Source organism: Eurosta solidaginis, chromosome 1 (genome assembly GCF_040869045.1).
Source record: "Eurosta solidaginis isolate ZX-2024a chromosome 1, ASM4086904v1, whole genome shotgun sequence".
Taxonomy (NCBI): Eukaryota; Metazoa; Arthropoda; class Insecta; order Diptera; family Tephritidae; genus Eurosta; species Eurosta solidaginis.
In genome coordinates this window covers 14,511,717-14,535,343 of record NC_090319.1, presented here as the reverse complement: position 1 = coordinate 14,535,343, position 23,627 = coordinate 14,511,717, and the positions used below count along the sequence as shown (strand labels likewise).

The 23,627-nt window shown below is 37.0% G+C and overlaps 1 protein-coding gene across 16 annotated transcripts in view; it reads right to left on the bottom strand.

Moving 5' to 3' along the window:
- Positions 1 to 23,627, bottom strand: part of LOC137249585 (dipeptidase 1) — a 704,181-nt gene that overhangs the window by 440,104 nt on the left and 240,450 nt on the right. For all 16 annotated transcript variants that reach the window (XM_067781335.1, XM_067781306.1, XM_067781279.1 and 13 more), the window contains one exon: positions 9,457 to 9,607. In XM_067781335.1, coding sequence (XP_067637436.1) covers positions 9,457 to 9,607 — 151 coding nt within the window. The remainder of the gene's footprint in view (positions 1 to 9,456; positions 9,608 to 23,627) is intronic.

Here is a 23,627-nt window from a genome sequence, read left to right as displayed (position 1 = left end):
TTCTCGACTAATACGGGATCATTTGGGACACCCTTTCGGCACCATTTCTGGATGGGTTTCGGGATCCGTCCGGGATCTCGTCAGGGTCATTTCGGCACTTTTGTCCGACTAATACGGGATTATTTGGGGACCCTTTCGCCATCATTTCTGGATGGTTTTCGGGATCCGTCCAGGATCATTTCGGGACTATTAGGGGATCATTTGAAGACTTTTCCGGCATCATTTCTGCATATTTTCCGGGATCCGTCGGGGATATCGACGGGGTCATTTCGGGACTATTTCGGGATCATTTCTGCATAGCTTCCGGAGTTCGTCTGGCATCCCGTCGGAGCCATTTCGGGACTTTTTCTCGACTAATACGGGATCATTTGGGACACCCTTTCGGAATCATTTCTGGATGGGTTTCGGGATCCGTCCGGGATCTCGTCAGGGTCATTTCGACACTTTTGTCCGACTAATACGGGATTATTTGCGGACCCTTTCGGCATCATTTCTGAATGGTTTTCGGGATCCGTCCAGGATCATTTCGGGACTATTAGGGGATCATTTGAAGACCTTTCCGGCATCATTTCTGCATATTTTCCGGGGTCAGTCGGGGATATCGACGGGGTCATTTCGGTACTATTTCGGGATCATTTCTGCATAGCTTCCGGAGTTCGTCCGGGATCCCGTCCGGGTCATTTCGGGACTTTTTCTCTACTAATACGGGATCACTTCTGGATGGTTTTCGGGATCCGTCCGGGATCATTTCGGGACTATTAGCCGATCATTTGAAGACCTTTCTTTCATCATTTCTGCATAGTTTCCGAGATCCGTCGTGGATCTCGACGGGGTCATTTCGGAACTATTTCGGGATTATTTGGGGTACCTACCGGGATCACATATGGATGATTTTTGGTATCCGTCCGGGATACCGTCGGGATCTTTTTCGGGATCATTTGGGGTCCCTTCCAGCATCATTTCTGAATGGATTTCGGGATCCGTCCAGGAGTCGGGGTCATTTTGGGACTTTTTCGAGATCATTTGGGTCCCTTCCAGCATCATTTCTGGATGGTTTTCGGGATCCGTCCGGGATCCCGTCAGTGTCATTTCGGTACTTTTTTGGGACTATTTCGGAATCATTTTGGGACCCCTCCTTACTAATTTCTGCATGATTTTCGGGATCTGTCCGGGATCCCGTCGGAGTTATTTCGGGACTTTTTTCGGGATCATTTGGAGGGTCCCCCATCCGGCATCGTTTCTGGAATTATTTCGAGATTCCGTCCGGTATCACGTCAGGGTAAATTCGGAACTTTTTCGGGACTATTTCGGAATCATTTTGGGATCCCTCCGGGATAATTTCTGGATGATCTTCCGGAGCTGTCCGGGATCCCGTCGGAGCTTTTCGGGACTATTCCGGACAATTTCGGGATCATTTGCCGACCCTTCAGAGATCAATTCTGGTTGATTTTCGGGATCCGTCCGGGATCCCGTCAGTGTCATTTCGGGACTTTTTCGGGACTATTTCGGAATCATTTTGGGACCCCTCCTTGATAATTTCTGCATGATTTTCGGGATCTGTCCGGGATTCCGTCGGAGTTTTTTCGGGACTATTTCGCAATCTTTTGCGGACCCTTCAGAGATCAATTCTGGATGGTTTTCTGGATGCCGTCAGGGTCATTTCACGAATTTTTCGGGACTATTTCGGAAACATTTTGGGACCCCTCCTGGTTAATTTCTGGATGATTTTCGGGATCTTTCCGGGAATTTTATTATCATCTTGGGACCCTTCCGGGATCATTTTAGGTCTCTTCGCAACCGGTAGTTCAGCACACATGCCTTTTTAAATTATGAGCTTTTATGGCCGTGAATTTGCTGCTAATTATTCGTAATTAAAATTCAATATGTTTTATCTTCAATCTAACAAAGCTTTTTGGATCTATTTTTGAGTTTTTTAAATTAATCGTGTAACGAACTGTTATAACTAAAATTACACTTTTTGTAATATTTTAACCAACTAAATACCCGAAAAAGCAACACTATTTTCATCTAAAAAATTCTCTTTGATTTTAGCTTATTGTAGTTTCACTCCTTTGTTCTGTGAGTAGTAATTCTTTCACCCCTCTCATATCAGTTAATTTAATTTAAAAACAAAGCGTGCCTTTCAGCTTATCTTCTCATTTAGTTCTTTTTTTTTTACTAAATTTCAAAAATAAAATACATTAGACAAAAATAATTTTTAAACAGATAACTTGATAAGCAGGCTAACGTGAACAGCACATATATTTTATTTTCTACTTGCGGACGGGGCCGCGGGTAAAGGCTAGTATCTCCATAAAGATGGACCAGCGTGACTCTAGAATTTTTTTGTACAATATGGGTATCAAGTGAAAGGTGTTAATGAGTATTTTAAAAGGGAGTGGTGGTAGTTTTATATGTGAAGACATGTTCGAGGTATTGACCAAAATGTGGACCAGGGTGACCCAGAACATCATCTTTCGGGTAACGCTAATTTATTTATATATGTAATACCACGAACAGTATTCCTGCCAAGATTCCAAGGGCTTTTGATTTCGCCCTGCAGAACTTTTTCATTTTCTTCTACTTAATATGGTAGGTGTCACACTCATTTTGCAAAGTTTTTTTCTAAAGTTATATTTTGCGTCAATAAACCAATCCAATTACCATGTTTCATCCCTCTTTTCGTATTTAGTATAGAATTATGACATTTTTTTCATTTTTCGCAACTTTCGATATCGAAAAAGTGGTCGTGTTCATAGTCGGATTTTGGCCATTTTTTACACCAATACAAAGTGAGTTCAGATAAGTATGTGAACTGAGTTTAGTAAAGTTATATCGATTTTTGCTCAAGTTATCGTGTTAACGACCGAGCGGAAGGACAGACGGTCGACTGTGTATAAAAACTGGGCGTGGCTTCAACCGATTTCGCCCTTTTTCACAGAAAACCGTTATCGTCCTAGAATCTAAGCCCCTACCAAATTTCACAGGGATTGGTGAGTTTTTGCTCGACATATGGCATTAAAGGTATCATAGACAAATTAAATGAAAAAGGGCGGGCACCATATCATACTGGAGTCGAATGTTGACATAATTTACTTATATACTGTAAAATATTAAATTTTTTGTTAAAATTTTACTTAAACATTTTTTTTTTAAGTGGGCGTGGTCGTTATCCGATTTTGCTAATTTTTATTAAGCATACATACAGTAATAAGAGTAACGTCCCTGCCAAATTTCATTATGATATCTTCAACGACTGCCAAATTACAGCTTGCAAAGCTTGTAAATTACCTTCTTTTAAAAGCGGGCGGTGCCATGCCCATTGTCCAAAATTTTACTAATTTTCTATTCTGCGTCATAAGTTCAACTCACGTACCAAGTTTCATCGCTTTATCTGTCTTTTGTAATGAATTATCGCACTTTTTCGGTTTTTCGAAATTTTCGATATCGAAAAATTGGGCGTGGTTATACTCCGATATCGTTCATTTTAAATAGCGATCTGAGACGAGTGCCCAGGAACCTACATACCAAATTTCATCAACATACCTCAAAATTTACTCAAATTATCGTGTTAACTGACAGACGGACGGACGGACGGACATGGCTCAATCAAGTTTTTCTTCGATACTGATGATTTTGGTATATGGAACTCTATTATCTATCTCGAATCCTTTATACCTATACAACCAACCGTTATCCAATCAAAGTTAATATACTCTGCGAGCTCTGCTCAACTGAGTATAAAAAAAACACATTTATGAGCCCAAAATCCTATAGAAAAATCGAATGCGCGATATTGATTAATAAATCGACCCAGTCTAATATATATATATTATAATCAAGATCTTGTTCAAAGTTTTAATGAGACTTTAACTTTTAGTTGTTCTTGAAGAGAATGCAGGGCCCCAAAAAGGGAAAAATAACATTATGAGGGGGGTTTTGTCGAAGGCTACGGTAACGCTCAGTCAATCCAGAGTCGAGGAAAGGTCCCAGAAACCGCTACTGAAAAAAGCACAGAATTTATGTGTTACGAACACACACACACACACACGCACGCGGCAAGAGGTGTTAGGAGGACAGCATCTTTCCGTGCCAAGATGTTGGGGAAGGTAGGAGCGCGGCATCTAACGGTCGTCGGCAGGGCGATTAAACGGTGGTAGAGTAGCAGGCGGCTAAGGGTTGTCGTAACAGTAGTGGTATCAGCATGGCGGCTCAACGATGGTAGGGTAGCGGACAGCCAACGATCGTCGTAGCAGCAGGGCGGTGTGGTAGCAATGGCGGGGTCAGCACGGTGGCGGAACGGCGGCAGAATAGTGAACGGCCAACGGTCGTCGTAGCAGCAGAGGTATGTTAGCAGTGGCGATTATTCTTTCATGGGTAGTTGTCGGTGGTATAGGCGGTATTGGATGGAACGGTGACCTGCGAGGAATGAAGTGATAGTTAGTGCTGGCTCGCTAACTGGACACCACCGCCAGTTGTACTAGCCGGAACTCCGTAGGCCGCTCCTTCTCTTAGCTTGGGCAAGGACGTGATAGCCTTAGAGGCGGCGTCCATTGCCACGCAAGCGTTGGGTGCTCAGTGCCATGACGGCACCCACTTACACTCCGGCTCGCCGAAGGCACCAACGCTACGCAGCTGTAGAATGGGGTCGGCTTGAACCATGGCTGAGGGAAAGGGTTGCCAATCATGCGGCGACACCCCGCTTCCTTAGCCTGTCAGCTGCCAGATCGAAATCGTCCTATCCCAAATATTTTTCAAGCATTTCCCATTTCAGGATTTGTCACTGTCAATGCTTTTCATTAACTCCGTCTTATGTCAAAATGCATTGTACTTATGCTTAGATAGGGAGTTTTTGAAACAAATTTTGTATTTTTGAATAACATTTTGTCGTACGGCATTCTTCAAAGAAATTTGGAAAGAATTGCCAATTGACGAAAAATTTAGTAGAAAATTAATTATTTCCTCCAAAACCTGTTGGCATTTAGAAATTTATTATCACTACTAATATACCACTAAAGGCACTTTTCTACTACAATTTTCGCTGAAGGGGATTGATGTATTCCCCGTTTTCCTTACTTCGTAAAAACAACTAATCCAGATTTTTAAATTTGCTCTGTCATCATTGGAGCACAAACCTCTAGTAATTGAATCATGACTCAACCTATTCAACTTTAAAAAATGTTTGGCGTTTTTTTTTTTCTAAACATATTGTCGCCCTGTTGATTTTTGTTAGCTCTATAGTGGGGTTTTGTGTTCCTTTTAAACAATATTTTCCACTAAATGAGGAAAGGGATACCATTACCTACATATAGAGCCATTTGGCAACAAGCCACGTGACCTAGCTCAAACTTTAGAATTTAAGAGTGCAAAAAGAAGGTAACACTTTTTCCTGAAAATCTGAAAATGAAACGCCGTTAATATTTATTTTTTGATGCGCTACTCGCCAAAAATCAACCTCCCAATTTTTTGCACCTGAAACCGCTTTTAGTAATACTTCAATATTTCAAAAACCGAAGTGCGCCAAGTGAACTCCACCTATCCGCACATACATATGTGCTGACCGTATTTAACTGTCATAGCTGCACCGTCTCATACACCGGTTTGGTAATACGATCCTCCATGTCTCTTCATACAGCAGTGTTTGACAGCGATCTTTGGTTTAGAACTAGAGTCGCGTATCCGAAGTCCGGCCTTGGATATGCCGGGGACATATAAGTGTTGAGTTCGGCCAAACCGAGCCTGGATATTTTCTAAGGCCTAATTTTCACGGTTTGTTTGTGGCGTTCCCTTTCCGACAGCTTTTGCGTTTAAGTCTTTAGAAATGATTACGTTAAACCCCTCAGATGTGGTGGTATTTAAAGCAGTTAGATGTCCAGCAACATCACACACAACAGTGGCATAAGGGTAGAGGATGCAGATTGCGGTCGTGCCGGTATTGTCCATAAGCCATTAGCTTTCTGTCCTTTCCGTATTACTACAAATTTATAGCGAAAGCTTTATCGGAAAGTAAGTAACCTGGCTTAGTAACTAAATTTTACTTATTTAGCTGACTTAAGTCTACTTAACCAAAATTAACTTAGCTCAATTTCAATTTACGTCGAAAAATCACTAATTCAAGAGTTTTAAACATCTAAATATAAAAATTGCATAAACTTTAACAAAAGCTCATTCAAAAACATTAAGAAAACTCACATACTTGTTAGGCAATAAATAAACTTAAATGGAATTATGTTTAAATATTTGTTGCCAGAATAAGCTTAACGGTTTAATTTTCCTTTTGAAATTCATAGAGACAGCATAGAATTTTCTACAATTCACCGGCCCCATAAATTCGAAAGCTTTTTCTTCACCAAACTTTGATCACTTCCAAAGCAAAAACTTTGCAGCTTTACACGTACATAGACACCGTCACTTAGCCACCACAAACACCAAGCAATCACTGCATTAAAATCCAAATATGCACTTAAAAGTGTGACTGACTGGAGCTTGTTGGGCATAAGTCTCCAAAAAGTTCATTTAATGAGCTTATGACAAAGCATTTGAACAACTTTAATATGTAGCGCTAAGAGGAAGAGCTCAAAGATTTCAAATGGGAATTTCGCTTTATTCAAATAAATTTTTTTTTTTTTAATTTGCTTTATTTTAGAAAATTTTATGTTTCCTTTCTCTTTTTTATTGTTGCTACTGCAGAAGTAAGAACATATTTCAGCATCGAATACCATTTGTTTGCTTTCAATTTTATTGAAACTCTTCAGCATTCTTTTGTCCTCACTCCTACGATATAAGTAGAAAAAGGTGCTTTTAAATATCACAGCAAACTAATGAAGTAATGTTTCGAGTCCATCATTAAAAACGACTCCAATAAGATTGCAAAAAATTACAACTATGAGTCCAAAAAGACTCATATATGAATGTGTGCTTCGAAGTAAAAACTTAAAAGTCTTTGAATTCGGCTTTTTCTTGGATCGCAAAAATTAACTCCAATAAGACTCGAAAATTTTACATCTACGTGTCCATCAATTATATACAAATGCTGAAAGGGATTATAAATGCAATCAAATGACTCTAAAAAGCTTGCGTTAAGCAAGTTTTTACACATTTAGGGTTCCTGAAAAGGTAAGTGTTTTATGGCTCTAACAACCAAAACACCACGAAGCAAAAATTAAAGGAGCCTTCTTTGGAGCCTGATTTAGATATATAACAACACACGTTCAATTTTTAAGGGTCTGCTTCGAGAGGCAGTGAACGTTATGAAGGGGATGAATACTCTCTTTGCAAAATTCTATAAAAATTTAGACGAAAAACGGCTCGAATAAGACTCATTATGCTACTTCTAAGCTTTATAGTATATAAATATGAGCTTGATAAAAGCAAAAACTCAAACGATATTATAAAGAGATCCCAATATGACTCCAAGTAGCATCAGAACTCACTTGAGTCATAAGACTATCGAAATTCGTCGGAATCGGACACATTTTGTATTCATTTTTGTGACTTTTTCTTCGTACAGCTTTTTTTGGCTTCAAAAAGTTCTCACAATAATGGATATGATCAAAAATTTTCTTTTCCATGTCTTCCATTGAAGAGTGGAAATGAAAATAAAAAAGCTACGAAGTTGCTCCAAAATTGTATTTGTTTGAGTCCGAAATTATTAAAACAAACAAAATGAAAAAGTCGTACAAGAAGTGCACAAAACCTGTAAATTTTTTTTTAAAAGATAAGTTTTTATAATTTCTTCCACCGCAACAGTAAAACAATTGTGTTTTTTTTTTTGTTTTTGCCTTTTGAAGCTCCAAAATTGGAAATTACTGCGAGTCGTAAAAGACTCCAACAAAGGTAAAGAAAAGAAAAAAAATTACTCCAAAGAACCGCTAAGATATATTTTTTACAGTACAAAGCGCTACCAAATCATCGTTTTCGGAAACATTTCGTACTCAATTTTATGGCTCGCATCTGTAATTGCCCCAAAAAACTTAAATGTTTGAGTCCAAAAAGACCCAAATAAAGATTAAATATAAAACAAAAAAACGTGGTAATATGACACGGAAGAGCTCCTTAAATTTACTCAAAAAGAGTCAAAAAGTTCCCCTTACTCATTTCAGCTTTATGGCCCCTTTCAGTGCGCTCGCTTAGATTTTTTGGCTAAATTAGGGCTCAATAGAGTTTTGTATTTGAGTTCGCAAATACTCCAGGAGAGATTCAGAAAATATAAAAAGCTCCAATATGGCTTCTTTTCATATCATCTTATGCTCATTCAGATTCCAACAAGTTAAGTTTGTGAGTCTGAAAATACTCCTGTAAAGATTCAGAAAATAGAAAAGGCTCCAGTATGCCTTATTTTCATATTAACTTCAGTGCGCTGTTATAGAACTTTTGCTCATTTAGAGCTCCATAAAGTTAGGTTTGTGAGTCCGAAAAGATCAAAATAAAGATTCAGAAACTGAGAAAGCTCAAATATGACTCGCAAATTCACTAAAAAGTGTGATATAATGAGTAATTTAGGATTCAGTTACATGGCTCATGCACCCGCGTAGACTGTTCATAACTAGTCATTTCGGATTCAGTTGTATGGCCATTCTACTAAGTGCACTCTAGTCGAAACTTTGCTAATTAAGGTCTGGAAACACTTAAGTATATGAGTCTAAAAAACCTCCAACAAAGATTCAGAAAAAAGGAAAGACTTCAATATGACTCTCAATCTTTTTAAAAAGTATCATATTACTAGTAGGTTTTCAAAAGATAAATATGTGAGTACGATCCAACAAATATCAAGAAAATAAAAAAAGTTCCATTATGATTTCGAATGTCATTATCATAAGACGAGTCATCTGGGATTCAATTTTATGGCTCACGCACAAAGCTAGAATTTTCGTTCATTTATTTAAACTTATGAGTAAAAAAGTATTCAAAAATTTATTAAGTGCCATGTAACGAGTCATTTTCGACTCAGCTTATGGCTCCTCCGCCCGCGTAGATATTTTTTTCGTTTAGCCGTTCAAAAACTTTAATCTGTGAGACTAATTCCATAACACAAAAAAAATTTATTGAAAATTATGACGCCTTTTGGTTCACGCTCGTAGAATGCCTTTTTGATAACTTAGCGCTAGAAAAATTCTGTCGCAGAGAGTAAAAATTAAACAACTGTTAATGGAGCACCTTCCTAATACGATTAAGTGGCTCCGCTCAATTAAGTTAGCTGGGTTATCTCTCATAGGTATATTATATACATACGTAGCCATACGTATTGTATATTTGTTTTATATTTTTTAACAAACTCAATGTGAGTACTGTTGCTAAATATCACAGCTGCAATTTTCACAGAGCACAGGTCATTGTTATGGGATTTCGAATGTTTTGTTTATTCTTTTGTTTATTTCAACTTGCGTAAATTTTCATAAAATTCCGCAGATGTTTGTATATTTATATACATACATTTGTATATTCACACACACATACCATGGCGTATTACAGGTGTGCGTTAATGTCAAATAGCGAGCACCAAGCTGATAGAACATTCGCAAAACACTAAGGCTCGTTCCAATCGAATGACCACCCTCCACACCAATTAGACTTGCAATTTTTCTTGTTTTATGTACCGCCTCAATGCCTGAAATGAGAAAAATTTAATAAAAGTTAGTAAGGAAAATAAAATATATATATGATGGAAGACTTGAGTTTTATTCGATTCGTTGAAAGGACTCAAGCTGTGCCGATTTCTTTGTTTTATTCATAATTGCTTTTGTTTTATTTGTAATTCCCAGCCAGCTTATAAAATACTAGCGTACCCTCGCCCGCTTCGCTAGGCGATAAATTCAGTGATTTGCTGAAAGAGAATAAAATTAATAGGAAACAAAGCATTCATTCATTCGAACTTTATTGTAACACTTTTTGGTAGGCAAGGTTTTTAATTTTTCCATCTTTTGCGTAAATGAATAATGACGATGGTTTGCCTACTCGTGAACAAGCTACATACAATTGTCCATGAGAAAAAATTAGGTATTCTTAATTAATACTGCACATTTGTAGAGACTGCCCTTGCACCTTATTAATTGTCATAGCGAAGGAAAGACGAATAGGGAACTGCAAACGTTTGAAATCGAATGGTAAATCCGTCGGAATCAGTGGAATTCTGGGTATCAAAACGTCTTCTCGTTTGTACTTCCCTTTCAAAATTGTTGCTTCGATAACGTTACCCATTAGCTTCTTCACAGCGTGTCTGGTACCGTTGCAAAGTCGTGGCACATTAATATTGCGCAACATAATAATCGGTGCTCCAAATTTTAATCGTAAATTATGAGGTGGTAGGCCTGGCAAATCGAGCGAGTTTAAGAATTCAGTTGGATAATTTACAACATCATCTTGATCAGTAATAGTGTCCATTGACTTATATGCAACTATGACACCAGGTATTTGATCCAGAATAGCTGTATTTATATTATTGACGTCCTTATTTTTCCCAGCTAAAATTGCTCTTTCGCTGAGCCAATCATAGTTTTTGTAATGTTGAACTATGTTTGGAAATACACTGTATCAATGCCTCTTTAGACTGTGCAAAAGTGCAGAAATTGTTAGGCAATGTAATCATTACTGTTGGATTGACAGACATTTGGCCATTTCCGATTTTCAGTAATTGCTGTGAAAATTCAGCTCCTGACGGATCGTTTTTTAGTTAAACACATACGTTTGTAGTAAGTGTAACCGTGTTTGCCTGTTCCCCCAGGAGCATTCAAGAAAAACAATCCACCAGTCCTATGGCTAACGTTATTCATGATTGTATCATAAGCATATTGCGTCTTCTAATCACAGTTGAAGAACTCCTGATGATCAATTCAGACTGAATTTGAAATATTGAGTAAAAATAAATTAAAACAATAACATCTTTAATTGTTTTATTTAAAACCGGCCTTGAGCTCAATAAAATTTTAAAATATTTTATATTAACGGCCAAAAACATTCTACTACAATTTCGTTAAATTTGATGTTACAAATGTGTTTAGTTCATTAAAATCATAATGCTATTCACGCTCCAGTTCTCGATTGAACATATCATGCATTGGACGATTTGCTGCTGGCATGCCCAATTGTACTAACGATTTGTTTGACATCGACAAACAAATGTCGTCATTCCTTATCAATGCTTCATTGTAAATTTCCAAAGTGAATTGCAACTCATTATTTGCAGTATTTCGATGCATTTGGTTTAAAATATCATCTGCCATATAATCTTTGAAATTATTCCATAATTCCAATGGATTAGATGAGGAGCACATTGCAATTATTATCGAAAATAATGTTCGTATTTGATGTGGACTGGCTATTACAGCTGAAACGGCAGGCGTATCTTCCCAATGCTTGTCATCCTCCAAAAAATTTAATTGTTGACATGCTTCGCGAAATGTAGCGCACAATTCACCATTAATTGTTCTCAAAGCTTGGAATGATATTGGGCCAGGAACATTAATTAACAACACGCGCAAGTAAAAATACTCAGCATTATTTGGATGAACTGCATAAATGCGTCCGAATGCATCTGTTGAGAACACATTAGGATGACCTTGAACTGGTTTTCCTTGTTTTCGCCTTTGAAATGTTTTTCTGGATTTATCCCATGTGAAATATTGTGGCACTTCTGCATATAGCACAGTTCTTGCAAAATCCGATTGACATAACGATCCGATTGACATAAATGAAAAAAGGCAGTCAAAGTTGTAAACGGTGCACTTGTTGCTCTAAGCGCTCCATTTTCAGGAGTAAAATAAACGCGTTGGCCATTTTCAAGGTGAACCGCTAAATGAACGACTGTTGGATGTCTTTCGTGTATTGGGAATGAAAAAAATCGCCATATCGCTTCGTTACTGCTTATATAACGCCCCATTTGATATTTTTTAATCTCATCGTTGTCATTTTGGACTGCACCGAATACAGCCATATCGCTTCTTTAATTTACATATTTGCAAATGTATTTAATTGATGTATATTGGAAGGATTTTCCGTCATCCCTAGAAAATCGTTCCAATATACATCATTTATCCACCCTGTCGGAAAATCAACCAAACAAGATAAGTATTTAATTGATTTAACGGAATTACAGTATTCCACGTTAATATGCGCTTTGAATGTTTTGGACAACAATGGACAATATGGAACAATCCAACGATTGTCAACTTCAACATTTGGATTTCCCATCTTCAATATCATTGATTTACCATTGTCATCAGTGGATCGACGACGATATGCCGGATATCCATCGTCACCTGTGACCGTATCCGAAATTAATGCTCGGGGGTATCGCTTCGAACATTTTCCATCAATCACGCATGGTCAGTTCACATTCAATGCACAACGCGCAAGGTCCATGTATCATATTTTTTGTGACGACTTCGAACAAATCTGGATCAATCGTTTGATCCGGTATTTCAGCTGAAATCACACTATTAATTTGATCCGGTGTAATTTTATCAACCAACCAAATCAAAATAGCTTTTGCCATTAAACGGAATACATATAACAACGCACCTCTCCAAACACTCTATGTTTGACAATAAAGTCCATAAGTGATTTTAGTTTTAGTTTGAAAATACGTGCAGTTATGTCGTGTCGGTCAATTGGGGATTGGCCAGGTAACAAAGGGTCTTTGATTTCACCCCATTGCGGATTGCATGTTAAAGTAATAAGCAGATCCGGCCGTCCATAAGCGCGAACATACGCCATGGCATCCTGTGCATATTCATGCATGTGTCGCGGGCTACCAATATATGTTGCTGGTAATATGATAATTCTACCGATGTCCTTCACATTTCCATCGTTATTCACTGCATCCCGTAAGTGAATGTATTTCTCGGACCGTAACTTAGTCTGGTTGAATTTTATATAGTACCCATAATGTAAAAACACATTCTAAGGTTATTCTGATCAACATTTTGGGCCATATCTCGAGACCCAATTCACCCAGATGTATGAAAATTACCCTCTGCTAAAGAAATCATCAACAGCTTTCATTTGATATCCATATTGTATAAACACATTCTAGGGGTATCTGGGTCCACGTTTTAGCCTATATCTCGAGACCCTATTCACCCAGGGGTACGCAAAATTATCATATACTAAAGCAGTCATCACCAGCTTTCATTTTATATCCATATTGTATAAACACATTCTTGGGGTACCCGGGTCCACACTTTGGCCTATATCGGGAGACCTTAGTCACCAAGGGGTACGAAAAGTACCCCATATTAAAGTACTCATCAGAAGCTTCCAGTTGATGCCCATATTATGCAAACCCATCGTAGGGTTATCCGGGTCCACGTTTTGACCTAGATCTCAAGACCCTAGAAATTTTTTTAAATTTTTGTTTGCTAAAAACCTTCCTCTATTTGATCCCTATAATATGAAAAAATAACGAATAAAATTGGCCCCGTATCGGCCCCAAAACATGGACAGGAACGAACATCATTTCATTTTTATATATATAGATTTTAAAGATATAGTTCGTGGATGTCTACATGGTCCTTGAAGCAGATCTCATTGGATAAGAAAGCTGGGCTCAGAAGTTTTATTTCGCGGGCAATTTATCAATTCAAAACGATATTGTTACCCGAGGGCTTAACATAAGAGCTACATCGCTCACATATAATAAAGAAATATGCTCGAAAAAGCCATTTTTATACTCAGTTGAGCAGAGCTCACAGAGTATATTAACTTTGATTGGATAACGGTTGGTTGTACAGGTATAAAGGAATCGAGATAGATATAGACTTCCATATATCAAAATCATCAGTATCGAAAAAAAATTCGATTGAGCCATGTCCGTCCGTCTGTCCGTTAACACGATAACTTGAGTAAATTTTGAGGTATCTTAATGAAATTTGGTATGTAGTTTCCTGGGCACTCATCTCAGATCGCTATTTAAACTGAACGATCTCGGACAATAACCACGCCCACTTTTTCGATATCGAAAATTTCGAAAAATCGAAAAAGTGCGATAATTCATTACCAAAGGCAGTTAAAGCGATGAAACTTGGTAGGTGAGTTGAGCTTATGACGCAAAAGAGAAAACTAGTAAAATTTTGGCCATTGGGCGTGGCACCGCCCACTTTTAAAAGAAGGTAATTTAGAAGTTTTGCAAGCTGTAATTTGGCAGTCGTTGAAGATATCATAATGAAATTTGGCGGGAACGTTACTTTTATTACTATATGTCTGCTTAATAAAAATTAGCAAAATCGCAGAAAGACCACGCCCACTTTTTAAAAAAAATTTTTTTTTAATTCAAATTTTAAAAGAAAAGTTAATATCTTTACAGTATATAAGTAAAGTATGTCAACATTTAACTCCAGTAATGATATGTTGCAACCAAATACAAAAATAAAAGAAAATTTCAAAATGGGCGTGGCTCCGCCCTTTTTCATTTAATTTGTCTAAGATACTTTTAATGCCATAAGTCTAACAAAAATTTACCAATCCTTGTGAAATTTGGTAGAGGCTTAGATTCTAGGACGATAACTTTTTTCTGTGAAAAAGTGCGAAATCAGTTGAAGCCGCGCCCAGTTTTTATACACAGTCGACCGTCTGTCCTTCCGCTCGGCCGTTAAGACGATAACTTGAGCAAAAATCGATATATCTTTACTAAACTCAGTTCACGTACTTATCTGAACTCACTTTGTATTGGTGTAAAAAATGGCCGAAATCCGACTATGACCACGCCCACCTTTTCGATATCGAAAATTACGAAAAATGAAATAAATGCAATAATTATATACCAAATACGTAAAAAGGGGTGAAACATGGTAATTGTATTGGTCTATTGACGCAAAATATAGCTTTAGAAAAAAACTTGGTAAAATGGTGTGACACCTACCATATTAAGTAGAAGAAAATGAAAAAGTTTTGCAGGGCGAAATCAAAATCCCTTGGAATCTTGGAAGGAATACTGTTCGTAGTACTACATATATAAATAAATTAGCGGTACCCGACAGATGGTGTTCTGGATCACCCTGGTCCACATTTTGGTCGATATCTCGAAAACGCCTTCACATATACAACTAAGGGCCACTCCCTTTTAAAACCCTCATTAATACCTTTAATTTGATACCCATATCGTACAAACACATTCTAGAGTCACCCCTGGTCCACGTTTATGGCGATATCTCGAAAAGGCGTCCACCTATAGAACTAAGGCCTACTCCCTTTTAAAATACTCTTTAACACCATTTATTTCATACCCATATCGTATAAACACATTCTAGAGTCACCCCTCTGGTCCACCTTTATGGCGATGTCTCGAAAAGGCGTCCATCTATAGAACTAAGGCCAACTCCCTTTTAAATAATCATTAAACCTTTTCATTTGATACCCATATAGTACAGACGCATTCTAGAGTCACCACTGGTTTTATGGCGATATCTGGAAAAGGCGTCCACCGATAGAACTAAGGCCCACTCCATTTTAAAATACTCATTAACACCATTTACTTCATACCCATATCGTACAAAAAAATTCTAGAGTCACCCCTGGTCCACCTTTATGGCGATATCCCGAAAGGGCGTCCACCCATAAAACTAAGGCCCACTTCCTTTTAAAACACTTATTAACACCTTTCGTTTGATACCCATATTGTACAAACGCATTCTAGAGTCAACCCTTGTCCACTTTTATAACGATATTCCGAAAAGACGTCCACCTATAGAACTAAGGCCCACTCCCTTTCTGTCCAGCGCCGTTACTTTTGCCATCAAAAGCGGCACCTCGTGCTCTAAACTCATCTCATTTAATGAATAGCTATTACCTTCTCGGAGGAAAAATATTTAAATTCAAGGAAGGAATGCGGTGCGGAATTTGATACATATGTACATATGTTACAATTGTCATACTGTTGGCAACCCTTAATTGTAGATTAAATTCCGAAAATGTTCACTTGTCAAATGTATTTGTATAAGTATCTACTATTGTATTGTGCCGTTCATTTAAATATGTATGTGACATCGCTAATGTATAAATAAGTGTCAAAGGACACAACGTTACATATTCCTTTTCTGTCTGCCGAACATCCAACAACTGGTAATTAAATACGCGATTGAGCTACGGCTAATACCCGACAAACATAAAAAAATAAAAACTTCTTTCATCAGATCTCTTACTAACACACTACGATCCCAAACTGCCAATCAAGGACGCTTCTAACGTGGGTCTAGGTGCATATATTTGTCACTTGTACGCAGATGGTAGTGTAAAAGCAATCGCGCATACTGTTAGAGCTCTGACACAACCTGAGAAGAATTATTCGCAAATTGAAAAAGAAGGCTTGGCTTTGGTATTTGCAGTGGTAAAGTTTCATAAGTACCTGTATGGAAGAAAATTTTATTTACATACAGATCATAAGCCATGTCTTGCCATATTTGGTAATAAGAAGGGGATTCCTGCACACTCTGCAAACCGCCTTCAGCGATGGGCCTTAACGTTGATGTCATATGATTTTATCTTAGAATACGTACCTACCAATGAATTAGGTGCAGCTGATGTACATTCACGTCTTATTAGAAGCACATCAAAACCTAATGAAGAAACAGTCATAGCAAGTTGCCAGCTGGAACGTGATATTAAGCAAATTACAATTGATGCCATAGAATTTCTGCCAATTACTTTTCAGATGGTACAAAAAGCGACAATGCAAGACGCATTTTTACAAGATGTTACAAAACACGTGAAGACTGGTAAGTGCCCGAACACAATCAGCAACGATTTACGTATTTCTATACACATCGTGATAGTCTGAGTATGGTTGAACATTGCATCATGCTAAAAGATCGTCTAGTTATTCCCAAGTGTTTTCACAATCGAATCCTAAAGCAACTGCATAAAGGTCATCAAGGAATTAAACGCACAAAAGCGCTAGCACGAAGTTATGTATACTGGCCGGGTATAGATGAGGATATAAAGCAGTATATTCAATCATGTGAAAAATGTGCAACTGTTGCTAAAACATTACCAAAAACAACTCTTTCTTCATGGCGTAATGCAGAGCATCCGATGCAACGCATTCATATTGATATTGCAGGTCCGGTTAATCAAATTTACTATTTGGTAATAATCGACGCATACTCGAAATGGCCTCAAATATATCAAATTAAGTCGATCACATCATTAAAGATTTTAGAGTGCATTTCAGATTTACATCACAGTTTTGAAATCCTGAGCTAATTGTCAGCGATAATGGTACACAATTTTCCAGTAAAATGTTTGCGGATTTTTGCAAAAGTCATGGTATCGCTAATACATTCACAGCGCCGTATCACCCGCAGTCGAACGGTCAAGCGGAACGGTTTGTGGACACTTAAGCGAGCTTTAAATAAATTGGAGGACGCGGGAACGCCAACCCAAATTTTACAAACGTTTTTGCAAACATATCGCACCACACCCAATCGCAATGCACCGCAAGGGAAATCGCCAGCTGAATTATTCGTTGGGAGAAGACTACGTACAGAGTTCGACATGCTTAAAATTTCTAAGTCATCCAATGAGTCACGTAACGAACACATGGAACAACAGTTTAATAAGCGACATGAAGCTAAAGAAAGAAATTATGAAGTTGGAGATCTAGTTTACGCAAAGTTATATAAACTTAACCAATCTTATTGGGCACCCGGAACAATCATAAAGGTTCTAGGCAAAGTTAACTACTAGGTTAAAATCGAAAACTCTGACATATTTAGAGCGGTAAAATCTCATTCAAACCAGCTTCGACCAAGATTCGTAAAAACACCAAACAACACATTGGATATTTTATATGATTATTTTGAGCTTCCACCTAAGCCAACAACTTCGAATTCCGATTCAACCAATTCAAGAGTTCAAGAAAGTGACATTGCCACAGGGCAAAAGTCAACGCTAAGTAATCCAGTCGAGGAACAGACACAGTATCCGAATATAGAAATTTCTGTTAACGAATCATTAACAGCAGTTAGCAATGATACACCTACAGATGCTCGAGAGTCAACTACTGAACCACCTGCTGTTTCTCAAGAGTTAAGAAGATCAACGAGACGCAAGAGACCTCCAGCTTGGACTCCAGATTACCATCTAACTAAAAGAAAAAGGGATGTTGGCAACCCTTAATTGGAGATTAAATTCCGAAAATGTTCACTTGTCAAATGTATTTGTATAAGTATCTACTATTGTATTGTGCCGTTCATTTAAATATGTATGTGACATCGCTAATGTATAAATAAGTGTCAAAAGACATAACGTTACATATTCCTTTTCTGTCTGCCGAACATCCAACAACTGGTAATTAAATACGCGATTGAGCTACGGCTAACACCCGACAAACATAACACATACTCATCATTTTTTAAACGGTTTTATTTAGCTTGACTTGACAGGCTGGCTGGGTGGCTAACTGACACGAATTTTGTAATTGAATTTAAGTAACTTCCCGATAAGCTGCCACCTTGAAACTTGGAATACAGTTCAGCACCCGATGACAATGCAATAATAAGAACAAAAAACACCGATAAGTGGCGCATGGGTCGAAATATTCCAAAAAATCGTATTTGTTAATATTTGGAACACATAATACAAATATGAATAGAAAGCGACATATGAAAAAAATTGCCGCCAGGTGGCGCAAGGATTGAAATATTAAAAATACTCGTATTTGTGGTCCGATTTGGCTCATATTTGGAACAAATATTACATACAGTCCTGTAGAAATGACATCAAAATAATTTACAGTTCGAGGAGGGACAAGCATATGCAGAGTCGAGTAAAGGCTTTGGTAGGATTATATATTGAGGACTTAGATTGTAACAAATTGTCAGGAAAGAGTCCTTGTAATAATGAGTCACTAAATGAACTAAATAGAATGTAAATAGGCAATGAAATAAAGAGTAAAAACTTGAAATAAAATAATTAAAAAAGATTTTTGAGTTAAACGGTTTTATTGAAAACAATACTTACATACATGAAGTAATAATAATACTAAAAGCTAGAAAATAATTAGGTAGGTACTAGTCATAACAACTCGTCATCAATCTAGAGCGTTTATCATGTAGTTAAAAACCACATGGTCACAAAACTCTTATCTTAACATGTTGCATATATAATTTTTGTTTCCACTGTAGATTTCCCAGAGAGATCACTAATTAGCGTTTTTCATTCATAATTCCAAGTTTCTCATCTTTCTCAATGTTTCGAACGAATTTTATTCTTCCTTTTTCTCTCGAAATCTCTCTGGGCTTCTAACCGATATCTACAATGAAGTCAATAAAATTAGCACAATTTCATTTTTTTGCGAAATTACAATTTTTTATTGATTAAAAATCAATCATAATTGAAAATATGAGTGCGTAGGATAAATTATAATCTCAACCATAGCCTTTATCATAACAACAACATACACCATCAGCTGCAGAACACTAGCGAGAAGACCTTCAACGCTGCGTGGGATTTCATTGCTGACATCTTGGCTGAGTACTAACATAAAAGTTGTACCCTTAATTGTTCTACGCCACTGCATTTTTATTTTGCAGTTAAAACATACTTGCCTACATACATACGTGTGTACTAAGTAATTTGTTATTTTTTTTTTTGTCTTTCTTAAAATCTTTTTGGAAGTAATTACAAACGTACATGTACATATGTATGTACGCAAATATCGCTCATTTACTTCAATAGTGTCATAACTCAAAAACACAATTTTCCAGGAGAGCCATTCAAAGATTTTAACTGCCATATGTTGCGCATATAAAGGCATATTTTCATTTTTATAGCACGTGATAAATTTTTAACTGATCACAAAGGTTTTTTATACAACATAGATCGTGATATTGGGTAGGTTTATATGTTATTAACTCAAAAGTAATGTTTTTTGAGTTATGACACTATTGCAGTAAATGAGCGATATGTTCATTGATCTTTTTTCTTTCGTTTGATTTCTTTGCGTTTGACTTTTTTTAACTCTCTCGGAGTTTAAATTTTGTTTGCAATTTTTTTTTTCCACACATAAATTTACTATAATATACATATATTAGAGCGGGTCAAATTAACATCATTAATCATTAATTAACTGAAACAGCACCATTTGAAATTGCTTTGGCCATTTGATATAAATATTAAACATCTGTAGGTAATTCTCGTTCTTGTTCATCACTGATCATACAAATGGAGAGCAAAAAAGATTTTAAAAATTAATAACATAATTTTGAATTATTTTGAAAAATACGTTAAAATGGTCAATTCTAAGTAAAAATAATAATTTTTTAAGTTTGTATGAGTTAATCGGGGATTGCCCGTATTGCTTTAAATGTATGAAAACATTTATTTCAAGCAATTTTTAATTTTATAATTTATTTAATAATTTTGAAAAAATTTAAACAACGTGACATCAGGATGGACAAGGCGACAGCTGTTTCGATTATACCTTGTAAATCTCTTCAAAGCCTTTTCTCCCGGGAGTGGGATTCGAACCCGCACTCCTACGATAGTTGAAATGGTTACAAACGCATTCAGCTACGTAATTATTTAAATAAATTACATTACAATTATAAAAATTGTGTGTGTTTGCTTATTACTTGAAAATATAGGTTTTTTTTTTGAAAATTGCTTTCTACTAAAACGAATTTGAAAAAAAGACAAACTGTTCGAATCATAGTTGTTGGAAATGTTCTGAACTTATTTTAGCTGTAAAGAAAAAAATTGTCCATATGAAATTTGTTAAAAATTATAATATAGTAATTAAAAGTTCATTTTAAGGCTATATTCTCATAATTTAAGTCTGATATCTCTACTAAAATTCAAAACACTGCAGATATTAATACAGATTCTGAAATGTACGTAAAATACCTTTAAAGTAAGCCCAATATGATATGTTTCCTATAGTTCTATCAGAAGCTATGAAGATTTTTTGGCGAAACCCTACATTCATATGGCAAAATGTCTATTTTGCAACAGGCTGGGACTCGAAATCGGACTTAGAGCTGTAGTGTTTTCAGCAATTTTTCTTAGAATCATCTGTAGATTACGTTTTTGCTATACTCCTGATGAAAAAAAATCCATCCATACAATTTGACCCGCTCTAACGTCATATAAATGTGTGTCTTGAATAAAATTTCAAGGTCAAGGCCAAATAACATATGTTGAGGTAGGTTGGGAAAAATTATTAAGTGGCCATCAAGAAATGATGTTAGTACATTTAAAATAAAAAGAAAGAATTAATGCGCATACATACATTTATTGTTAAATTCCATTACCATTGTAAAATGCATTTTCTAAAATTGAATTAACCAAAAAGAAATTATTAATATTCAATTTATTACTTGTTTCGTCAGCAATCTCCTTTTTCATTATATAATGGATTGAACATACATTTTGTTTGTAATAAAATTATTATTATGATTGGCTAAAGAAATCCTTTTGGTCTGAATTCTGATGGGATGTAGGTAGTTTAACGGGGCATGGTAGGGTGGGTCGTGAGCAGCATTAAATCATATACGGAAGCGCTGTAGTTGTGGTGATAGTTGGATATGTTCGTATTTGGTACTTTAGGGTCTAAGATTTATGTGTTTCCTCATTGCACAAATACAAAATTTTATTTTTCTAGGACGTTAGGTTTGGAAGGGGTTGTTTGATAGCGCGATTGCGTCTACAACCGACGAAACTGAAGCTCCAGGTGGAGCCAGTGCACACGCCGCAGTTGCGATTTCATAACAACTAAGTACTGACTCTAGCACAGCAATCGTCTTTATTTCACCGATGTGAATGCGAGGAAACGCTAGTGCAGTAGAGGCTGTGGAGGGTGCCGTGATGTGGTGGTAGCGCATGCGCCTACCACACCGAGGGTCCTGAATTCAACTCTCTGGCAACTCAGTATTTCTGCCATGAAAAGTTCTCAGTGAAAACTCATCTGACTTGCAGATGCCGGTCGGAGTCGGAGTAAAAACATGTAGGTCCCGTCCCGCCAATTTGTAGGAAACATTAAAAAGGAGCACGACGCGAATTGGAAGAGAAGCTCAGCCTAAAATCTCTTCGGAGGTTATGTCGCCTTGCATTTATTTATTTATTATTCAGAGACTGTGTGTGCGTGTACAATACGAATAGCAAAATGCTCAGCAAGCTAATTTAACTGCGTCCACTGGTCTTCATCACTGGTATAAAAGAAGTGAAATCATCAATTTTAGAAACGATATAAACCATAATTAAGAAACGAAACGTTTTGCAATGTGTAGATTTGGGAAAACCATATACTTGCGAAGTTCACGGACGCCTTCGGCACACAAAATGGCAGCAGACCAATTATACCCGACCCTCAAAGGAAGACGTCTACTGCACTGGAATAGTTTCGGACCATCTTAAACGGGACTAGTAGAGTAGGGCTTCGTCGGCTTGTTATCGACGGGTTTCAGAAATGTCAACGATTAAGTTGTCGATAAAAAATCGATAATGTTTAACATTCCAATAGTACCTTGTTACCTTTTAGATTGCTAACCGACAACTAAAGGACAATAAGTCGATAACTTATTGATAAACATCGATAACTTCTTTGAGAAATCGGTAACTTTATTGATAAAATATCGATAACTTTGAAAAACAACTCGATAACTTTTAGACAAGAAATTGACAAATTTTCGATAAGATCGATAGTAGATTATCGAGAAACCGTCTGCCCAAGAATCTGAATCATCATATCTGCAGCCCCGGTTATTAGGAAAGCGCGCAGTCAAACAATTTCTTCTCCTACAAGCTAGAACAGTTTCTCTAGAGGAAACTTCTTGACATACGCTAACATTGAGATATCATGTCGAAAGCAATGCCGAGCGTAAGTCGAATCACAGAAAATGAGTTCAAGCATGATCATAAATACCTTGAGACTTCACAATCGTCCCACTTCGAATAAAGCAAGCTGTTTTCCCTTGTCCATAATTCATCATTTATTTTAGTAGGTAACACAGTGGTGGTCGTACAGAGATATTCGAAACTTCATTAAGTTAGCTTCTTATATCTTTAGGGCAGCCTGCCTGTCGGCAAAGAGTGTTACATTAGTTTCTGAGACTGCACTGTCCTTAGGCAGTCTCACTACTCTCTCTTCAAAGAAAGTGAAACAGACTGCATCAGTCAGGAAATCGGCAAGACTGACTAACTTTTAGATACTTTGAGTATAGCTAAGGTCCAGCTCCCTTCTTCTAATTTTAAGTCATATGTGTAGACTGAAATACGGACTTCCTTCTGGGTTCTTTCGCAACGAAAGTAAAGGAAAGTAAAGTACTGATCTGAGCCTCATGACCGCTAAATAAACGATGGGTGGACATTACCACTTGTCGGCAATGGAAACAAAGATGTCTGCTGAAATTATAGAGTCCAGCAAGGCTAATCTATCAATTGTGATTGAGGTTTTGACGGGTCATGTTCCATGGAAGGTAATGAGGTACGTGTCAACATACTGGAAAATACCTCTTACTGCAGCTGCATTGAGTATGATGAGGTAGAATTATCGAGTAACTTTATTCTTTATTGTCTCCGCAGGACTTGTTCAGTGTGGAGATTGATCTTATTTGAAACTACATATATTGTTGCCATAAAAGAACTCTCTTAGTAACTATATGTTACGTCATATTGTTGTTGTTGTTGTTGTTGTAGCG